At 39.1% G+C, this 19639-nt stretch overlaps 1 protein-coding gene across 1 annotated transcript in view; it reads right to left on the bottom strand.

Annotated features, from left to right (window-relative positions):
- Positions 1-9962: 9962 nt before the first annotated feature.
- TFAP2D (transcription factor AP-2 delta) overlaps positions 9963-19639 on the bottom strand; it is a 58847-nt gene continuing 49170 nt past the window's right edge. Inside the window, exon 8 of the mRNA XM_061146110.1 lies at positions 9963-10182. Coding sequence (XP_061002093.1) covers positions 9963-10182 — 220 coding nt within the window. The remainder of the gene's footprint in view (positions 10183-19639) is intronic.

Genomic DNA, 19639 nt, shown 5'->3' with positions numbered 1-19639 from the left:
ACTGAGGTACTTCAGTGATGAGCTAAAGCAGAGGATATGGGGGAAGGCCTATCCCGGCCCCATAGGGTCCTGCCTGGTTACAACAGGAATATTTATAGTTTTAAAAACTAAGAAGATGTGAACTGGAGTTTCTTAGGCCAGGCTCTGTATTTAGAGAGCCATCTCATTCATCTCATTGGGTTTCCCTGATGGTAAAAAATCTGCCTGCAATGCAGGAGACCCGGGTTCGATCTCTAGATTGGGAAGATCCCCTGGAGAAGTAATTGTCAATCCACTACAGTATTCTTGCCTGGAGAATCCCAGGGACAGGGGAGCCTGATGGTCTTCAGTCCATGGGGTCACAAAGAGTCAGACACAACTGAGCGACTAACGTTCATCCAACAGTGTTAAACTTCATGGGAAACCTGTATTCTTAGGAAACAGCAGTGCTTAAGAAATCCTCCCTCTCTTCTGCTTTCAGGAAATGCCTTACTGCCAAGAAACACTCTTCCCCATGTGACTTTGATAAGACCCAGGTGTTCCCTCACTGACCTTTGGCCATGCCAGACACACACCCTCCACCTTCCTTGTCTCATAAATGATGGGTTGAACAGTTTGTACCCACTGACTAATCTGAACAAAATACCTGACTTGACTAAAGTGAAGTGAAGTTGGTTCCTCTCCCCAAACTCTTGAACTTTGGCTTACGCTCAATCTGAGCCAGTGTACAAGCCCTTCTTAACCACCCTTCCAAGAATCAGCTGACCCAAAGAAGGGGCATTCCTGGATGAACTGTCTGATTACTCCATGTCCTTCCCCACCCCAGATTCCTTCTAGCCTTCTTTACTCCCCATCTCTTATTAAAGTCCTTTTCTGCTGGACCATTGAAATCCTGCAGATCTTCCAACTGGGGTGTCTCCCTACTGCAAGAGGCCCCCCTTCCCAACCTGTAATGATCTCTTTGAATGAAGTTTCTCCTTAACTAAGTCCAAATTAGTTTTTATTTAACACAGGTTTAGTCTCCAATACTGTTCTTTTCACCTCTCTTTGAGGAAATTGTCAACCTTGTTTACATAGAAAATTAAGTTCAATTCACAGACATGTTCAAAACATTCAAAACACTTGACTGTGGATGGTTGGATGTTAACTAGGACTACCATGGTGCTTGTTTCACAATATGTACAAAATCCTGTCATCAGAATGTACACACAAAACTAATAAAATGTCAATTATATCTCAGTTAAAAGCAAAACAAACAAAAACACACTTGACTATGGTTTCCATAAATGCTTGGAATAAATCTAAAATGTCAAGTTCATATGAATTTCTTGGGGGTCCAGTGGTTAGAACTCCATGCTTTCACTGTGGAGGGCCCCGGTTCAATCCCTGTTTAGGGAATGAAGATCCTGCAAGCCACACAGGACAGCCAAAAAATAAAAAAAAATAAACAAAAATTTGAGATGAACTTTTGTTGCTGAGTACTTGCTAGTGAAAAGTCAAGTACAGTTTCTAAGGAAGCCATATACTAAAGATAAAACATGATGTGGCAAATACTTGAATATCGATTGGTTGCCAGATCCACTCTCAGCAAGTGCTCCTGGGGAATTTGAAACTTCAGACATCAAAGAAAGTGGCTCTGCCATGATCTTTGGTTGGGTAGCTTCACTGAGGACTTCAGCAATCCTAGATTTTGAAGATGCAGATTATCACGCTTACCCCAAGGTCTAAGGGTTAGGGGACTGGGCAGCCTCCCTCTGGAATCTCACCGATGCTCTTTGTCCACCTCATTCTACAGACATGCACCTGCTTTTCTAATGAGATTTTAAAACATTTATTTCCAAGCTCCCAAAATTATTTACCTGTTTCCAACTAGAAGGGAGCCCTAAAAAGAAAGAAAAACATAAGAGTTCTAATGGACAGATAGAAGAGACTTTGAGGACTGAAAACCCCAATTGGTTTCGTCATTTTCTGGATTAAAAACTCTCATTGGTTCTCTACTGCACATACTATGAAACACAAGATCTAGAGTTGGACCACAGGTCTGGAACATTCCTGCCATCTCATCTCCACCCCTACCTGTGGCTCATCTGGTCCTAACTCACGCCATGGAAGCCACATTGGCCTCTGACAGTTCCTGCAGATGCCAAGCTCTCCTCCTCCTCAAGGGCTCAGCACATGCTGTCCCCCACTGTCCCCTCGGATTAGTTAAACGCCACCATCCTTCAGGTTATTCTCCTTTTCATTAGTAAGGTTTACCTTCTCTCTCCTTGCCTAAATTAAATCTTTGTCATCATTTCTCCAAAGAAGACATACAGATGGCTAACAAACACATGAAAAGATGCTCAACATCACTCATTATTAGAGAAATGCAAATCAAAACCACAATGAGGTACCATTACACGCCAGTCAGGATGGCTGCTATCCAAAAGTCTACAAGCAATAAATGCTGGAGAGGGTGTGGAGAAAAGGGAACCCTCTTACACTGTTGGTGGGAATGCAAACTAGTACAGCCGCTATGGAGAACAGTGTGGAGATTTCTTAAAAAACTGGAAATAGAACTGCCATATGACCCAGCAATCCCACTTCTGGGCATACACACCGAGGAAACCAGATCTGAAAGAGACACGTGCACCCCAATGTTCATCGCAGCACTGTTTATAATAGCCAGGACATGGAAGCAACCTAGATGTCTATCAGCAGATGAATGGATAAGGAAGCTGTGGTACATATACACCATGGAATATTACTCAGCCATTCAAAAGAATTCATTTGAACCAGTCCTAATGAGATGGATGAAACTGGAGCCCCTTATACAGAGTGAAGTAAGCCAGAAAGATAAAGAACATTACAGCATACTAACACATATATATGGAATTTAGAAAGATGGTAATGACAACCCTTTATGCAAAACAGAAAAAGAGATACAGAAGTACAGAACAGACTTTTGAACTCTGTGGGAGAAGGTGAGGGTGGGATGTTGCGAAAGAACAGCATGTATACTATCTATGGTGAAACAGATCACCAGCCCAGGTGGGATACATGAGACAAGTGCTCGGGCCTGGTGCACTGGGAAGACCCAGAGGAATCGGGTGGAGAGGGAGGTGGGAGCGGGGATCGGGATGGGGAATATGTGTAAATCTATTGCTGATTCATGTCAATGTATGACAAAACCCACTGAAAAAAAAAAAAAATCTTTGTCATCTTGTCGCCATAATAGTACTTTATATTACTTGTTGATTCGTTAATTCATTTTGAATTAGTGCTGAAGTGCTGAGGTTGAGAAACTCTAATTTGCTGAAAGAGTGTTGTTCATTGTTCCTTTCCCAAGGATTTTTTTGAAAGACTTTCCTTCTCTTAATCTAAGTGTCAGAAATAGTTGTATTTCTGCCTAGCAATTGTTTTGGCTTAGTCTTAGGTGCAAACACAGTGAAGTGAATAAATGATCAATTTCCATTTTGCTATTAGAATTAAATTTGTTACCTACCTGTAGTAAATGGGACTTCCCAGGTGGCTCAGTGGTAAAGATCTCCTGCCAATGTAGGAGATGCAGGAGATGTGGGTTCGATCCCTGGGTCAGGAAGATCCCCTGGAGAAGGCAATGGCAACCCACTCAAGTATTCTTGCCCAAGAAATCCCATGGACAGAGGAGCCTGGCAGGCTACAGTCCATGGGGTCACAAAGAGTTGAATGTGACAAAGCACACCTACAGTAAATACTCATAACTCTATTTTTTATTTTAGCTTCATTTCTGGCTCTACTTTTGATGATCAATTTGTATTTCCGAGCTGTTTCTAAATTGTAGTATGTTATTATCTGTATAAGTTCTTGAAAACTGTATTAAATCTTATTTTTAAAGAATCTAGGGGTATAAATGAATAAATGCATAAAACAAAATAAGGTATTTTCAGTCTGTGATCAAGGACTTACTAAAAAATAAGTACATAATAAGAAATTCTACATAGCCACTGCAAATGAGCATGAGTATCTCAGGTCTAGGACTTGAAATTAATATGAATCTTTAAGAAATGAGGCCAATGAAAACAAGCGAAAAAAAAAAAAAGGTTTAAAGCTCTAGTGCTGAGCTTATTCAGAATCCTCTATTAAATACTTAACATAGTGACTAGCATGTACTAAGTTCTCAATAAGTATTTGTTGACTAAATAAATAGATGAATGAATTTGATTAGTCTCCATTCTCATCATGACAGTGAAATGATTTTATAAGAAAAATTTCTGGGTTCAAGAAAGTCTGTTATTCAATATGATCTGTTGCTGAAAATTAGAATTTTAGCTTGACCAATTTGTAAAGAAATCTGGAATTCTCAAAGTTACTATTATTTGTTCTAGGAGTTACATGTCCATATAACAATTAAATACATGCTTTCATTCAGGGTAGCCAGGAAATAGAGGAAAAACTTACATAGTATGCTCTGAGCATAATACTGCTTTTTCTTACATGTTCTAAGAAAGTCACAGGCAATCTTCGCCAAAACCCTTTCAATAAAACCATCATAAGTCTTCTGTTTCAAAGCCTTTATAATAGCTTTATAACTTATAGGATAAAAGACTATAATTTTCAGTGAAATTCTGTCATTTATTAGGAAAACAAAATTTATCCACTATAAAATGGAAGTTAACTAATTAGAGAAAACATTTAGGGAGTCAGAAAGAAAATGCAGCTTTGCTATACCCTCTCCACTACTGCAGAACAAAAGAAAGCATCTCAACTGCTAGTAAATAGGCTTTAAATAGATAATTAGGATAACTAGGAACAATAAGCATTTATACCCATTTCAGTGCTTTTTGAGGATATGACACTATGTACCAAGAATGCTCTGCCGTGCATGAGACAACAAGTTGTCAGTTTTATTTTGCATTGCTCTTTCATTTAAAATCTTGGTTTTAGCAATGTGCTTACAGGATTTATACATTGGAGGGTGAATCTGACAGTGACTTTTTCTGTGTTAATACAGGAGATATTTTGCTACTATCACTTTTTGTTCTGGCACTGTGAATCTGAAAACACTTCTAGGGCATCCAATAATTTATGATTGTTCATTTTCTTAAGAGTCCAACCTGCCCTGCTTGCCAGCTACCTGGGTTGCCTCTGGGTGTGCCTGAAATATCCATTTTTGGCTTCATCTCTATGAGTTGCCAGAATAGCTGCTGCTTTCGTTTTCTGCTCACATGCACACCCTCCTGGTCTCTCCCAGCCATGCTGAGAGACTCCCAGCCATGCTGAGAGACTCTTCTTGTCTGAGAACTGTCTGCCTAGACACACTCCACATAGACAGCACCCCAGCTTCTGCTCAGGGCTGGGTCTTCTTTCTCCCTCCTGCACCCCCAGGATGTGGTCTCGTCTTAGAGGGATGCAATGATCACTAACCTTTCTTCAATGCTTCTTTTATCCTCTTGTTCTTTTGTCAACCTGAGGACTGTTTTTTTTTGGCTGCTGTATTTGTGTGTGTGTGTGTGTGTGTGAGTGTATGAGGAGAAAGATAAAGGTCCTGACTGACTTTTAAACCTCAAGTCCTAGGACTTCCTTAGGTTAGGACTCCATGCTCCCAACACAGGGAGCCCAGGTTCCACACCTGGTCAGGGAACTAGACCTTGCATGCTGCAACTAAAGATCCTGCATGCCACACCTGAAAAAAACAAAACAGAAACCAGCAAGTCCTCCTTAAGACTTAGGATTTTGCAACTGAAAACTTGTATAGAGGGGCAACGCCTTTGCTGCCTGCATCCACTTGGTCCTTCCCTGAGGCAACATGGGCAACTTGTTAGGTGCCTCTGCAAATGGAGGAAAAAATAACCGGAAGTCCAAGCAACATCAGTTAGTTTTCAAAAGTCACTACTGCTGCTACCGCTAAGTCACTCAGTCACATCCTGCCCTAAATGTTTTTAACTTACCCAGAACCGTAAAGTCTCCTGGTTCCGATTTCCACCTTCCTTTCCCTTCCACCTTCACAATTCCTTCCTTGATTTCCCTCCCTCCCCGCAATCCCCTGGACCTGAGTCTGGTTTGTGTCGGGGTAACTTGATATGTTTACATCAGGACACTAACCATATTCTAGTGGCTGGGATCATCATAGGAGACCGCAAGAAACTCTCAAGAACAACACTTAATCCCACTATCTTCAGTCTCTCAGACAGAGCCTGACATATATAATAGGATTCAATAAACTGAGGAGATAGAAAGTATGGTTTGTCCCAACTCTAAGTACTAATGACAACAACTAATACTCAAGTAGCAGTAGCTACGCCCCTGCTCTTGGCAGTGTGGATCTGTCAACTCTTTGATTCAGACAGTAATTCTGTGGTATCTATCATTATCCTTATTTTACAGATGGGGAAGTGGAGACACAGAAAGGTTCAGCAACTTGCCCAAGATCACACAGAAGCAAATGAAAGGTCCCTGATTTGAACCCAGGTAATTTGGCTTTAGAGTCTATGCTCTTAGTCACTATCTCAGGCCACCTCTCGTATATTGACTTGACTTTCATAGGGAAATGGCATATTCACTGTGTAAAAGATACTGATACATTTTAAAAATTACTGGTCAAAAACACCTCCAAAGAAATCGAAAAGAAAGAAAATATAGGGCAATGGAATTACATTGCTTTACTCATCTTAACAAGGATAATTCATTGACACATTTACTTTAAAAGCACCAGATGACAAAAGGTCAAATTCCTATCACTCTCAGTCTAGCGTCTGGATGCTCATCTGTGCTAAAGGTCAAGTTCGGTCTTAGATACTGAAGAGAACACACCCTCACAGATGGGAAAGGAAAAAGGCACTGCAAAGCTAGAAAGAATTACCCTTTTTCAAAGCATCTGGAAAGAAGGATGCAGGAGAATAGACTAGATACCTTTCCTGTGCTCTGATCTTTCCAGAGAAGAAAATATAGAATAATTCAGAGTTTTCTTTACTTTGTGAGAACCACCAAACTTAAGTTAAAAGGTAACTCCAGTGAAATAACCATGGCAATGGCATTTAAATTGGTTACTGAAACGGCTTTAAAACAAACATTTCTTTTTGTGGGAGTTTGACTCAATCTTTCACAGGTTTATTAATTCTAAGTAATTAATGACAGATTTGGATAAAATGCCTGGGCCAGTAATAGTTAATCTGGAAAGATTTTTCATTCCTTTCTTATTCACTGAAACACTGAAAATCAGATTTTGGTGACTTATCTTCCTTTGCTATAAATTATGATACTGATAATGATCATAATTTTACTTCTGTGGACATTCTGATACTTACCTTGTTGCTTTTATTGTTTTATATTAAATGCACCTAATTGCAACTAATGTGATAGAGTGGAAACATTTTCTTACTCAAATAAAAAGTGTTATCCATAAATTACCATGGAAGAATCCAGCCAGATTGAAGCAATGGGTATCCAAAAAAAAAAAAAAAAAAAATCAAAAGTAAAAGTAAAAGGTCCTTTGGCCCATTTTGGACAAAGAACACACACACATTCATTTACTCATTTATTTAAAAAGTGTTGAGTACCTATTATATACAAGGTAAAAGTTGGCATGTTAACAGTGTCTATTAAATATGATAAATAATTACTCTGAACATGACCAGTCCATTAATTCATTTATGTCCTAATGGCTGGTTAAGTTAAATGATGGGTGCTGTCCATTTAAGGCTCTGAAGACACCCAAAATCCTGGTAAATAATATGCACTGTAGTTATAGTTTTACTTCTGTTTCAAAGTTAATAAATATAACACCCCACTGAGGTGTTAAGAACCCCAACTAATTACATCTATGGGTGAAGTAAGCTGGTACTATAAGCCGGATCTAATTTTTTTGTCTGATTATGGGTGAACATTTGACATGGTATATAACTACATTAAGCACCTAGCAGATATGCATATCAAAATGCCATATTAAGTACATATGTATGTTAATAATAAAAGGAATAAAATTCAATGTGGAAATTTCATTAAGGAAATTAGTAGCCCACATTATCTGTATATAGCTTTCCTACTAGTTATTAAACTGAAATAGTCATCATTTTTTGTTCCATGTATATATTTTACAATATGGGAATTTTCAGGTAAAATGGAGTCAATTTATTTTGTGATGAAATCTGGAACTGCAGCAGAATCTCAGCTTTTATTCTATTTTATTAAAAAAATTTAAAGCCATGAATAATAGTAAGATTTTAAAAAAATGGAACTAGAGAAACACACGAAGTCACAATGCATTACTTTTACATTTTCTTTAAACTCTTCTACTGTGTAACTATAAAACTGCTTTATTATAGAATTCCTTATTAGGGTCTTTTGTTAACTGAATTTAATCTAGAAAATTTAGATATTCATTGGTTATGTTCCTCTTTTCTGTACAAGATTGAAGATAAAAGTTTAATGATTTTAAGAATTATCAGGTAAAAAACATTTTCTTGTGATCTCTTGATGAAAACTCTCAAGCAATTTCCTTTCCATTAAAAATAATAATATTCCTTATGGGGTTATAATGTGGCCGAGACTTTCTGAAAGTAATCGATGTATGTTAATGAGAGGAGAATATTTTCATGCTAAACAATATCAGGGGTTCACGTATTTTTTAAATGATATTTTTCATTGACGATGACCTACAGTTTTATTTGCTTACAACTTTGAAAACTGTTAGCAGTAGAAAGGTTAGTACTATGTGGTGCCAATTAGGTTTCTCTACACATTCAGGTTTTAATGGACTGAACTTTCATTCAATTAGCCCCTGGACTTTGCAGCCAGGAACCTCTTGTTTTCAATGTTTTAACTAAAGGACAATAAGGCTTAAGAACAAGCTATGAAAAAAGGAAGCATCTTAAAAGCAAAAGTCTTCTCTGATCATTGTGTTTTCGTTTTCTTTATTGAACACAGACCTGAATGCTTTGAGCCTCTAAAGGTTTAGAACACAGCTACTGAGCAGGGAGAAGAACCGCAAAGGTAGAAAAAGAAGAGTGGCTGTCATTATAACCATACAATCATTGGCCGCCAATACGTCAAGGGGCCTCCACTAGTTCCCTGGGCTCCTCTCCTATCTCTGAGGGACAGGGCTTCCTGGAAAGTGCTGTTCCTATCCTCATGCTTTTCCAGCTGAGACAATACCACAGCTTTTCTTTGGAAGCCTAAGTAGCCAAGCTCCCCTTCCCATATCCATCTTGCCCTGACCCGCTATGCGCAGTCTGTTTCCTTAAACTTAGGTTGGGGATGTGAGAAGATTGGATAGAAGAGGTCATCTCTTATCTCTTAAACATTCTGCTGAGTCTTTTCTTTAAAAAAAATTGGTCCTAGGATGGGATGGGAATAATCACACAAAGAGGGGATAGAGTTTTCTGGAGTTTTTAAATACCACCAAGGCACTGGTAGTTAAGTGGGCTAGCGGTGACCAAGATTTTAAAATTGCTGTCAATTCACAGGACAAAGATTCATGAATGCCCTTTTCAGTTCCCAAAGCATTTAATGATGGGTTGATTGCCAAATTGGTCTATTTAGTGGAAAGAGGCACTCTATTGTTATAGGGGATTAAGTTGAGAAAGATGGGCGCTGTAGGCGCTGGTGGTGGGTTCCAGTTTGGTCATGCTTTCTGATCCCTAACTACAGAGTTGGATAAGAAAGTGCATCAGTTAGATGTGAAAAAGCATGTGCTGCCTCTCCAAAGTCCAGAAGTGCTTAAAAATTGTGATGTATATAATTCGGAACAATAAATTACGTGCACAAAAAGAGTTTATCATAACATAAAATTAAAAAGTGACAACTTCATCACACAGTTACACTGCTGTTTTCCTTTTTTTTGTCTTTTTTTTTTTTTGATTTTGTCCTTTTTTGTTTCATTTTTCATTTCCATTTTTGTTTTTTTTATGGAGGGCTGGGGGAGGGCAGAGATTTTGTCCACTGAAGATTAATCACCCTCAATGATATATAAATTAGAAAAAATATCAGCAGCAAGACTCTCTGGAAATAGATTCTGTTTGATGTAGCTAGTCTGTCTTTTCTGTTTTGCCCTCTTTCACAGCGGCCTCTGAAGTTTTCCGCAGGGGGGCTTTCTCCGAGGTGCCATGTCCTTGGCCAGAATCTGTCGCTCCACCATTTTTGTGAGTAGTGTGTTTTTCCAAGTAGTTCAGCATTTCACTGAGGACTGTTTGGAAAGTGCTTAGGGCTGCACATATTGCTGGGGTCCCAAAGCCATGAGTGATCAAACTGGAAATGAGAAACAGTAGGAAAAAGAGATGAGCAATTTGTAGTATGATATGAGATAACAAATCATCCCTCCCTCCCCATTTAATCTGGAACATTCCATTAAAAAGCATTTATTGTATTCCTAAACAGTGCCAAGCATTGTGGAAGGTAGACGCAGGTCAACGTACTGCCCTGAATGATAAGAAATTCAGGGTCTATTTGTTATAATATGTCATTAATAGACTTGATTTGCTGTTGTTTAGTTGCTGAGTTGTGTCCCACGCTTTTTCAACCCCCATGGACTGCAGCCCGCCAGCTTCCTTTGTCCATGGGATTTCCCAGGCAAGAACACTGGAGTGGGTTGCCATTTCCTGCTCCAGGGTGTCTTCCTGACCCAGGAATTGAACCTGTATCTCCTGCACTGGTGGGTTCTTTACCACTGAGCCACCAGGAAACCCTGACAGACTTGGTGGGCACTAATTATTAGCAATTCCAAGTGTTTGACACATGCCTTGACTCTGAGTCTCTATATCATTAAGAAAGCCAGTAAATACAACTTTCTATTGTGAGAATCACTGCTTTTAAGAATGGCACATACACTTACATAAGCAGAGATCACATAATAAGAGACCAAAAGTGGCTGAGTGTGCCTGACGGTTAGCTGTTCCTCTAACTTCATTCTTCTTTTCTTCGAAGTTATGAAGTTTTATCTGAGCATGAAGCATCCTGCTGGAGACCACATTCCCAAGCTTCCCTTGCAGGTAAGTTTGGACCCAGGACTAACCTTTCCACAACAGACCAAAAGAAGAAGTGATGTTTGCAATTCCCATCTGCTTAAAATGAAAAGTACTGCCCTCTATTTTCTCTCAAAATAGCCATGCAGCTGAGCAGATGAGAACGGAACAAGATGTCAGGAATCTACTCACCTCCTGTCTCCTATCTCTTTTTGGGGGTTTCAGCAAGTAACTAATTCACTAATAGCCATGACTAATGAGCCATGTAGGGAAGGCTGTGGCAACCTCAGCACTGGTAGCCCATCCAACCGTAACAAATATCCTCTCTAGTTGAAAAAATACCTAAGCGTAGATTCACTCTTTCTGCAAACAAAACCCATGCAGATTATCCACTTGTGTCTGTTGTTCCTGAAATGACATTGTCAGGTTGCTCCCCATTATTCATATCTTGTAAAATATAGAAAAACATGCTTTATGTACATCATACACATGTGATTATATCCATTTATCTATATATAACATGGCAGATAAATGGTACATTCGATAAATGAAGTCATTAACTGCTTATAAGCCCTAGTTGTTACAGTTATTGTGACATTGTGCTTAGTCGCTCAGTCATGTCCAGCTCTTTGTGACCCCCTGAACTGTAGTCCTCCAGGCTCTTCTGTCAATGGGGATTCTCCAGGCAAAAATACTGGAGTGGGTTGCCATGCCTTCCTCCAGGGGATCTTCCCAATCCAGGGATTGAACCCAGGTCTCCTGCATTGCAGGCGGATTCTTTACCAGCTGAGCTACCAGGGAAGCCCGCTGTGATATTAGCAGTTTTAAAATCAGATAGTACTAGCCTTCACAATATGTTAACTTGCTAGTTATCCTTCTTAGGGTATGTAATCTTAAGGGACAAAAATGACAAGTTCTTAAAATATTGCAAATGATGAATTTAGGATCAAGGCAGCTACTGATATGCCTCAATGGCGATAATAGTAAGATCGAGCACATGGAGTTGTTGCTTAAATTAATACATGCAAAGGAGTCTGGATGATGCCAGACTCTTCTTAGGAAGTGTTTCAGCAAATGGTAGAAATTGTTGGCTGTGGGATGTTCATGGTGAGGGTGAATTTTCTGCATATTTTACAGGTTGCTGCTATCTTTCATGCTGGCATTTTACAAAGCCTACCCTATTCCTAAGTCATAACTAACATACATTAAAAAGAAAAAAAACAGACCTCAGTCACCAATTATTTAGAAAACAAGACTGGTTAATGCTTGGACAACTATATACACCAAAGTTTGCCTTTTATGAGTAAGACATCTCCATTGTTGAAGCATATACATACACATATCTTGCACTGCTGAACAGGAAAACTGACTTCAGCTCCATTTCTACAATGATAACAGCTAGAGGGGAATCCAAATATTTTAGAACTTATCAGGAAGACAGAACATAAATGGAGTTGATTGAAGTGGTAGAAGAATTAATCATGGCGGCAACCACATAAAGAACAAATGAGGCCATCTACTAACGTCTAGATGCTTGACCCTGAGCTCAAACTGTTGGGTTGACCAAAAAGTTCGTTCAGTTTTTTCCACAGGATGTTATGCATGCTAACGTGAAACCTCTTTTCTCATGCTTTATTCCTGTTCAGGGCTCCTGGTACCATTGAAAGTGAAAGTGAAAGTCACTTAGTCATGTCTGGTGTCTGACCCATTGTGACCCCATGAACTGTAGCCCACTAGGCTCCTCTGTCCACAGAATTCTCCAGGCAAGAATACTGGAGTGGGTTGCCATTTCCTACTCCAGGGTATCTTCCTGACCCAGGGATCAAACTGGGGTCTCCTGCACTGCCGGCAGATTCTTCACTATTTGAGCTACCAGGGAAGCCCACTAGATGAATTTGTTTTTTTCTCTCTTGCCATGTCTTCTTGGTTTTGGCTCCTCTTTTCAGAAATTACAGAATTTAGTTCCACTTGGGTAAATATTAAGCTTAGTAGCCGATATTTGAGTCCTGATCATATGACAGGCCCTGTTCTAACTGCTTTCTTCTGCATCTCTGATACAATCCTGGAAACAACTTGAAGAAGTATTATTACGTCCATTTTACATATGAAGAAACAGATACTCAGACATACTAAATAATTTGCCTGAGAAATTCTGTATTGCCTCTGTGCTTATTTACGTTCCTCTCAGGCTATGGGTGTGTTTATGACTTCACTTTGAGAAGAGAAGTCTGTTGGCCGTTTTTGCTCAGCTTCTCTAACTGAACTTTGTTCTATAGGCCAGCTTATAGCCTGAAAGATCATTCTTACTCATTCTCCTGTTTAAGACCAGGGTTCTAAAAGGCCAACTACAGGGACTTCCCTGGTAGTCCATTGGCTAAAACTCTGTGCTCCCAATGCAGGGGGCCTGGGTTTGATCTAGTCAGGGAACTAGATCCCAGATGCTACAACTAGGAGTTCACATGCCTCAACTAAAGATGCCACATACAGCAATGAATCTTGATGATCCTGCACACCACAATTAAGACCTGGTGCAGCCAAATACATAAATAAAAATAAATATTAAAAAAAATCTTTTTAAAGGCCAAGTACAAAACAGGTCTGTATAAATGCTCTACTTCTCCATGTTGAGAAGAGTGGTTATCATAATGAAAGATTCTCAGGCTGGCATCCCTCCTTGGCTGATGCTCTTTTTTGCTTCTAAAATATGTATCTGGTCTTTAGTAAGCTGCATTGTCCCATATGCCCTGGGTTGAGAACTCCTTGCATAAAGTCTTCACACTGCCTTTGACTTCAGGCACTGTGTAATTTGTGGGAAGTTATGTAGCCTTGTAAGATGGTCTGATGAAAACATCTGCAAGTATCTTTCCAGCTCTAAGCTGCGGTTCACTGGTATAATGCTTATGGTGCACTTCTTAAAACCAAGGACATGACAGAAGGTTATGGACATTGAAAAACCACTTAGCTCAACAAAGTCTAAAACTCTGAAATATTCAATGTAAGGAAAGGAAGGGCCCGAAGCGCTATCTTCAACACAAAAAATATAATGTAAATGTTAATTTCCTTGATTTCACATTACCTGCACATCAAAAAATATGCATGGAACACCACATAGGATAATGTTAAATGCAAAGTATAGTTCTGCTCTAGCAGTGTTCGGTGAGGTTTATGAATCCAAATAATTAAAGTAAACTGTTATTGTATGAGAATCACAGAACAAAGTGTAAAATCACAGGATGATTAAAAGAATTTCTGGGGACATCATGTTTTTCTTTTGGCCCCAACCATTTCAGAAAAATAGGTATATCTCTCATTCACAGTGACATACAAAAAGGAGAAAAGGAATAATGTAGAGTCTACAGAAAAACGAGAAAAACAGAAAGATGAGGCTGACTTTCAGTCCTAGACAGAAAATAAAGTCATGTGTAAGGTAAAACCCCATAGTCAAATCTTCAAAATCTTTGATGAGGCCCTTTTTTGCCCTTAGAAAATATTTTTAGCCATAGATTTAATGCTTAAGTTATATTTGGTATTTGCATCTATTTTTATCAAATTAATATCAGAGAGCATTCACAAGTAAATATTACCTGGGCTAAGTAGCAGCCATCATGGCTTGAAGGAGGTTATCAAAATATAAAAGTCTTTATAAATTCATATTCATCTAAAAGTTTGTCCTCAACTAGACAAGTGAGAAAGACAACCAACATCGTGCTAGATGTATCATCTTCATGCCACGTTGACCACATTTTGCTCAACAGTGGCAGACAATACAAAGGTTGTATCAGATTCTTAATGTATTTGCATTTTACTGCTCTCCTTTCTTCACTCCTTATAATCATATGTTCTATTATTGTATTTTTGAAAGGCTTATCTCTTCTCTATCCTTAAACCTACAATGGTCATTCCCACTTGTGTTTGTTTATCCTCCCTTTCCAGCCAATCTAAAAACCACTCACCCTTCAAAGCTCCTTGGATAATATTGAAAAAAGGAGTCAGTTTCCTGGTCCCCTGATTAAGACACTGAAAAGGATGTGCTTCTAAAAGCATGGAAACTTGCCAAAGGACAGAAACTTGCCCAAGTGATGAGAAAACTTAACTTGAATTCGGAAGAGAAAGGAGTAACATTCCCCACCCCACCCCCACCCCAAAATGTAAAACTAGAGCCCAGAGAACACAATGAAAAGAAAATAAGCGAGGGCAAGATCTCATCATCAAAGAGGAAGCTATATGGAGCCATGTCAATTACAGCATAAGTGATCATCAAAGTTTCAACTTCAACCATGCCTGAAAGGGCAGTCACGGAGGTCCTCCAGTGCCAGCAGGAGGGCTTGGGCTCCTGAGACACCAACGGGAACAGCAGCCTCCAGGTTCTGCCCTTGCCCTCAGGCTTCTAGAGGCTTCTCAAAGCTGTTCCTCAACTCTGGGACCCCCTCCTTCTGTGTACGTAAGCTGCGAGCAGATACCAGCTCTCATGTGGACACGCATGTCTGCCCAATGCAGGGGAAGATGGTGCTCGTGGCCTCCTCCAGGCAGCCCTCACCCCATCACTCCCTGCAGGGCCTTGGCGTTTGCACATCCCCTGCCTGAGGCCTGAGCCGTCCTGCCCTCAGCACCCTGGGCCGTGGGCTGCTCCCAGGCCGGGCCCTGATCTCCCTTCTGCCTCTGGCTGGGTTGTCTGCCCTGGCCAAGTGAGTTCTGACAGTGCCTCCCCTTCCTGGGGCCTCCAAGAAAAGTATTTTTACAACTCTCTCTTGCTTCCTTTCTTATTCAACTTGTTAATAAAGAGCTTGTAGTGAGAAAAAAATTTAATATAAGATTTAGTATATTCATATAAAATCTATATTAACAGAGATTTTAATGTAAGTGGCAAATAAGATGTTAAATGTATCTCCAACAACCTGTGGCTTGAACTCTTACCATAAACTGGTAATCAAATGTTAGACTCTAGCCTTCAAAAAAATACCAAGGGCTGTTAAAACAAAATAGAACCAAACCACCAGCTAACAGCAACAACTAAAACAAAGAGGACTGAGACAGGGCACTTGTATTGTCAACCTACACTCTACTTGACATTGTCTGATTGCCATTATTTGTGTATTTGTGACTTCCAGGAGGCAGCAGTCTTGAGGGAGAAGAGGCAGGACTCCCATGTATGGAATAATTGAGTTAACGAAGACTACAGTCTCCTTGGTTTCATCCAGGAGTCTCTGTTGCCCCAGCCTATAGAATTTAATTTTTTTTGGTTGTGCTGGGTCTTCATTGCAGGCACACAGGCTTAGTTGCCCTGAGGTATGTGGTATTTAAGTTCCCCGACCAGGGGACCTGTGTCCCCTGCATTGGAAGGTGAATTCATAACCACTGGTCCACCAAGGAAGTCCAAGACCTATAGTTTGAATTTCTGCTCCAAGAATGAGAAAGAGGAACAATACAGAGACGGGCTTAGGGGAGGGAGTACTATGTTAGCAAGTGATAGATTAAATGGTAATTAAAATATTTTGCTTTCTTTTCAAAGAGGTTAATCTTTAAAACAGGCAAGGGTATTAGTGGAACTGCAACTTTTTTTTTTAACATAGGAAACTCCTATTTAAAGATAAAGAAAACATAGGTGTTTGTTTCTGACACACTCGAGTGGCTGAGTAATCTTTGAAAAATCACAGAAGATGGAACAGAAGTAGTGAAATAGAATACTCCAATACTCTGGCCACCTGATACGAAGAGCCAACACATTAGAAAAGACCCTGATGCTGGGAAAGATTGAGGGCATGACAGAGAATGAGATGATTGGATGGCATCACTGATTCAATGCACATGAGTGTGAGCAAACTTAAGAAGATAGTGAAGGACAGGGAGGCCTGGCGTGCTGCAGTCCATGGCGTTGCAAAGAGTCAGACACCACTGAGCGACTGAACAACAAATACCTTAATAATCAAAGCAGGGGGGGAAAGAGACAGATTTTAGAAATTCTAGGTTATTAAATTACATTTAATTAGTCCCATAGTAAATTTCTTATAATGAGATATTTTTAAAAATCATGTATACCTAGTTTGAATTTACATACAGTAATACTAACTCTTTTTAGGAATGTAGTTTGTTGAATTTCGACAAACTCACAAAGTTGTGTCATGACCACCATTACCCAAAACATTTTCTTGTGATTTGTTTTGGTCAATGACACTTTCCTCACCCCAAGATCCTGGGAATCAGTGTCCTAATTTCTATCTATATAGTTTTTACTTTTCCCCTGAATGTCATATAAATTGAATCATGAAGTCTACAGACTTTTATCACTGGCTTTTTTCACTTTGCCTAATAATTTTGGGATTCATCCAGATTGCGGTGTTTATCAATAGATGATTTCTTTTTTACTGCTGGTAGGTTTTCCATTAAATGGAATTATTGCAATTTGTTCATGTAATGAACACATCTAAGGGGCTAATATTTTTTAAAAATAGAAGTGGTCACTGCAGTGCTGCATGGGTTCAGTAATGATAATTGAGTTCACAAAAGCTAAACGTTCCTCAGTTTCCAATGGAATGCTGCAAGACTTTCTCATTAATCCTACTCTGCTCCACATCTTAATTGACAACGGGATTGACAGCGTCATGGATTTGTAACTTAATGGCTGGCATTAGAATAGAGAGGAAAATTCCTGCATTGGATAACAGAACCAAAGTTCTGAAATACCTTTATGTGGTAAAAAGCTTAGTTGGTGGGCTAAATCAATGATGTGAAATTTAGGAGAGATTAAGGAAACACAACCACTTGCAGTATATTGAGAAAAGGAGATAGCTGACTCGAGCAATTTTCAGGGAAAAGGCTCACCAAACAGTAAGTCAAACCAAAAAGCGAGGGTCAAAATGTGAAGTCTGGATGCTAGCTAGTCAGACTTAGAACTACATTCACCTTGAACTATTTTCTCTCTAAGTAGATTCCAGCTCATTGATTTAATTTTCCCAGAACTAATTTCACACTGAGGAGCAGACAGGTTTTGACAACCACGTGCTGAGAAAACCCAGACTGTTGTAGTTTACAGCACCTGATGTTCTAGAAAATGTAACTTATATTTAACAGTCATCTTCTTAATTTTACTCATGGTTTTAAAAACCCCTACTTTGCTAGACCTTTTAATTGACATTCTCTAGAGCATCTTTCTGCCACATAAACCATTTTCAAATTGGCTCAGTTTAGGAAGGTAGGTAATAGTTTGCTGGATCCAGAGGTGAAACCCTACTTTTGACATTGCCCCTAGTGTTAAAAGTATGTTCACATCTTAGCAGTGGGAGAGGTACCAAACGGTAGAACCACCTTTTCTAGGGAGACTCTCTGTGTATGCACACATGTATATCCAATTGACTTATATTGTTTTTATTGACCTGAACACATACTACAGAGATAGATTTTAACTTTTTAAAGGAAAATATATTGCAACAGTTCAAATTGTCCTCTCTATTAGTGAGATTAAAAATGAAAAAATTGAGGGACTCCCTAGTGGTCCAGTGGCTAAGACTCTGAGTTCCCAATGCAGGGGGTCTGGATTTGATCCCTGGTCAAGGAACTAGATCCCACAGGTCTCAACTAAGAGTTTGCACGCTGCAACTAAGACCCGGCACAGCCAAATAAAGAAATAAATATTTTTTAAAAAAAGAAGAAATTGAGGAAAAATGAAAGCGGTCATAGAGGATGGTAGAGACGAGACTGCTGCTTGAAAAGGAATAAATTGTTATTCTTTTTTCTTTTTCGCTGTGCAATTTTCTAATAAGACGTTATTAACAACACATCTTTAACTCCAGCAGTGTTTATGTTTATAAACTACTTGACATTAATCATGAGGAATTATCAGGAGACTTCTATATAATAGAAATTTCACAAACTCCCTGTGATCTCTGGCTAAATGAATATTTTTTGCTTGTGGCTAAATCCTTACGTATTTATCTTTAAAATCTCCAAAGCTTCAGTGCTTACTTGGAATATAGGTTAATATAGGATTCTGAATAAACATCTACCAGAGGAACAAGTAAATATAGTTTACATTTCAATAGCCTTGCTGTCCGCTAGAGACATATTACAAAGCTTTTTCCATATTGCCCTAATTGTCCTTCAGAAATGCTTTATCACAACTTTAATTGATTTGTCTAAACTAATTTAAATTAAGCTACTAAGGTAATTTTCTAAGGCATGGCCTAAAGCAAATTTCTATGGAATCTTCCCCTGAATTCTTCCTATCTTGGCAAGAGTTGGGCCTGGCACATGAAAAGATGATCAACACCACTAATATTAGAGAAATTCAAATCAAAACAACAATGAGACATTACCTCACACTTGTCAGAATTGCTATCAACAAAAAGTCTTCAAGTAACAAATGTTGGTGATGGTGTGGAGAAAAGGAAAGCCTTATACACTGCTGACAGGAACATAACCTGTAGAACAGTTCTACATAACTGTAGAACATAACTGGTAGAAAACAGTATAGAGGTTTCTCAAAAAACTAAAAATAGAGCTATGATATGATCCAGCAATTCCACTCTTGGGTATACATCCAGGAAAAAAAAAAAGAAAGCACTAATACAAAATGATACATGTATACCAATGTTCACAGCATTTATTTACAATTGCCAACATATGGAAGCAACCCAACTGTCCATCAACAGATGAATTTACAAAGAAGATATGGTATAGCCAATTTAGGAAAAATTAAAGTCTGCCTTTTTAAGCAATGTGGATGAACCTAGAGAATATCATGCTTAGTG

This window comes from Dama dama, chromosome 7 (genome assembly GCF_033118175.1).
Source record: "Dama dama isolate Ldn47 chromosome 7, ASM3311817v1, whole genome shotgun sequence".
Classification (NCBI taxonomy): domain Eukaryota; kingdom Metazoa; phylum Chordata; class Mammalia; order Artiodactyla; family Cervidae; genus Dama; species Dama dama.
This window is presented reverse-complemented; position numbering and strand designations above follow the sequence as displayed.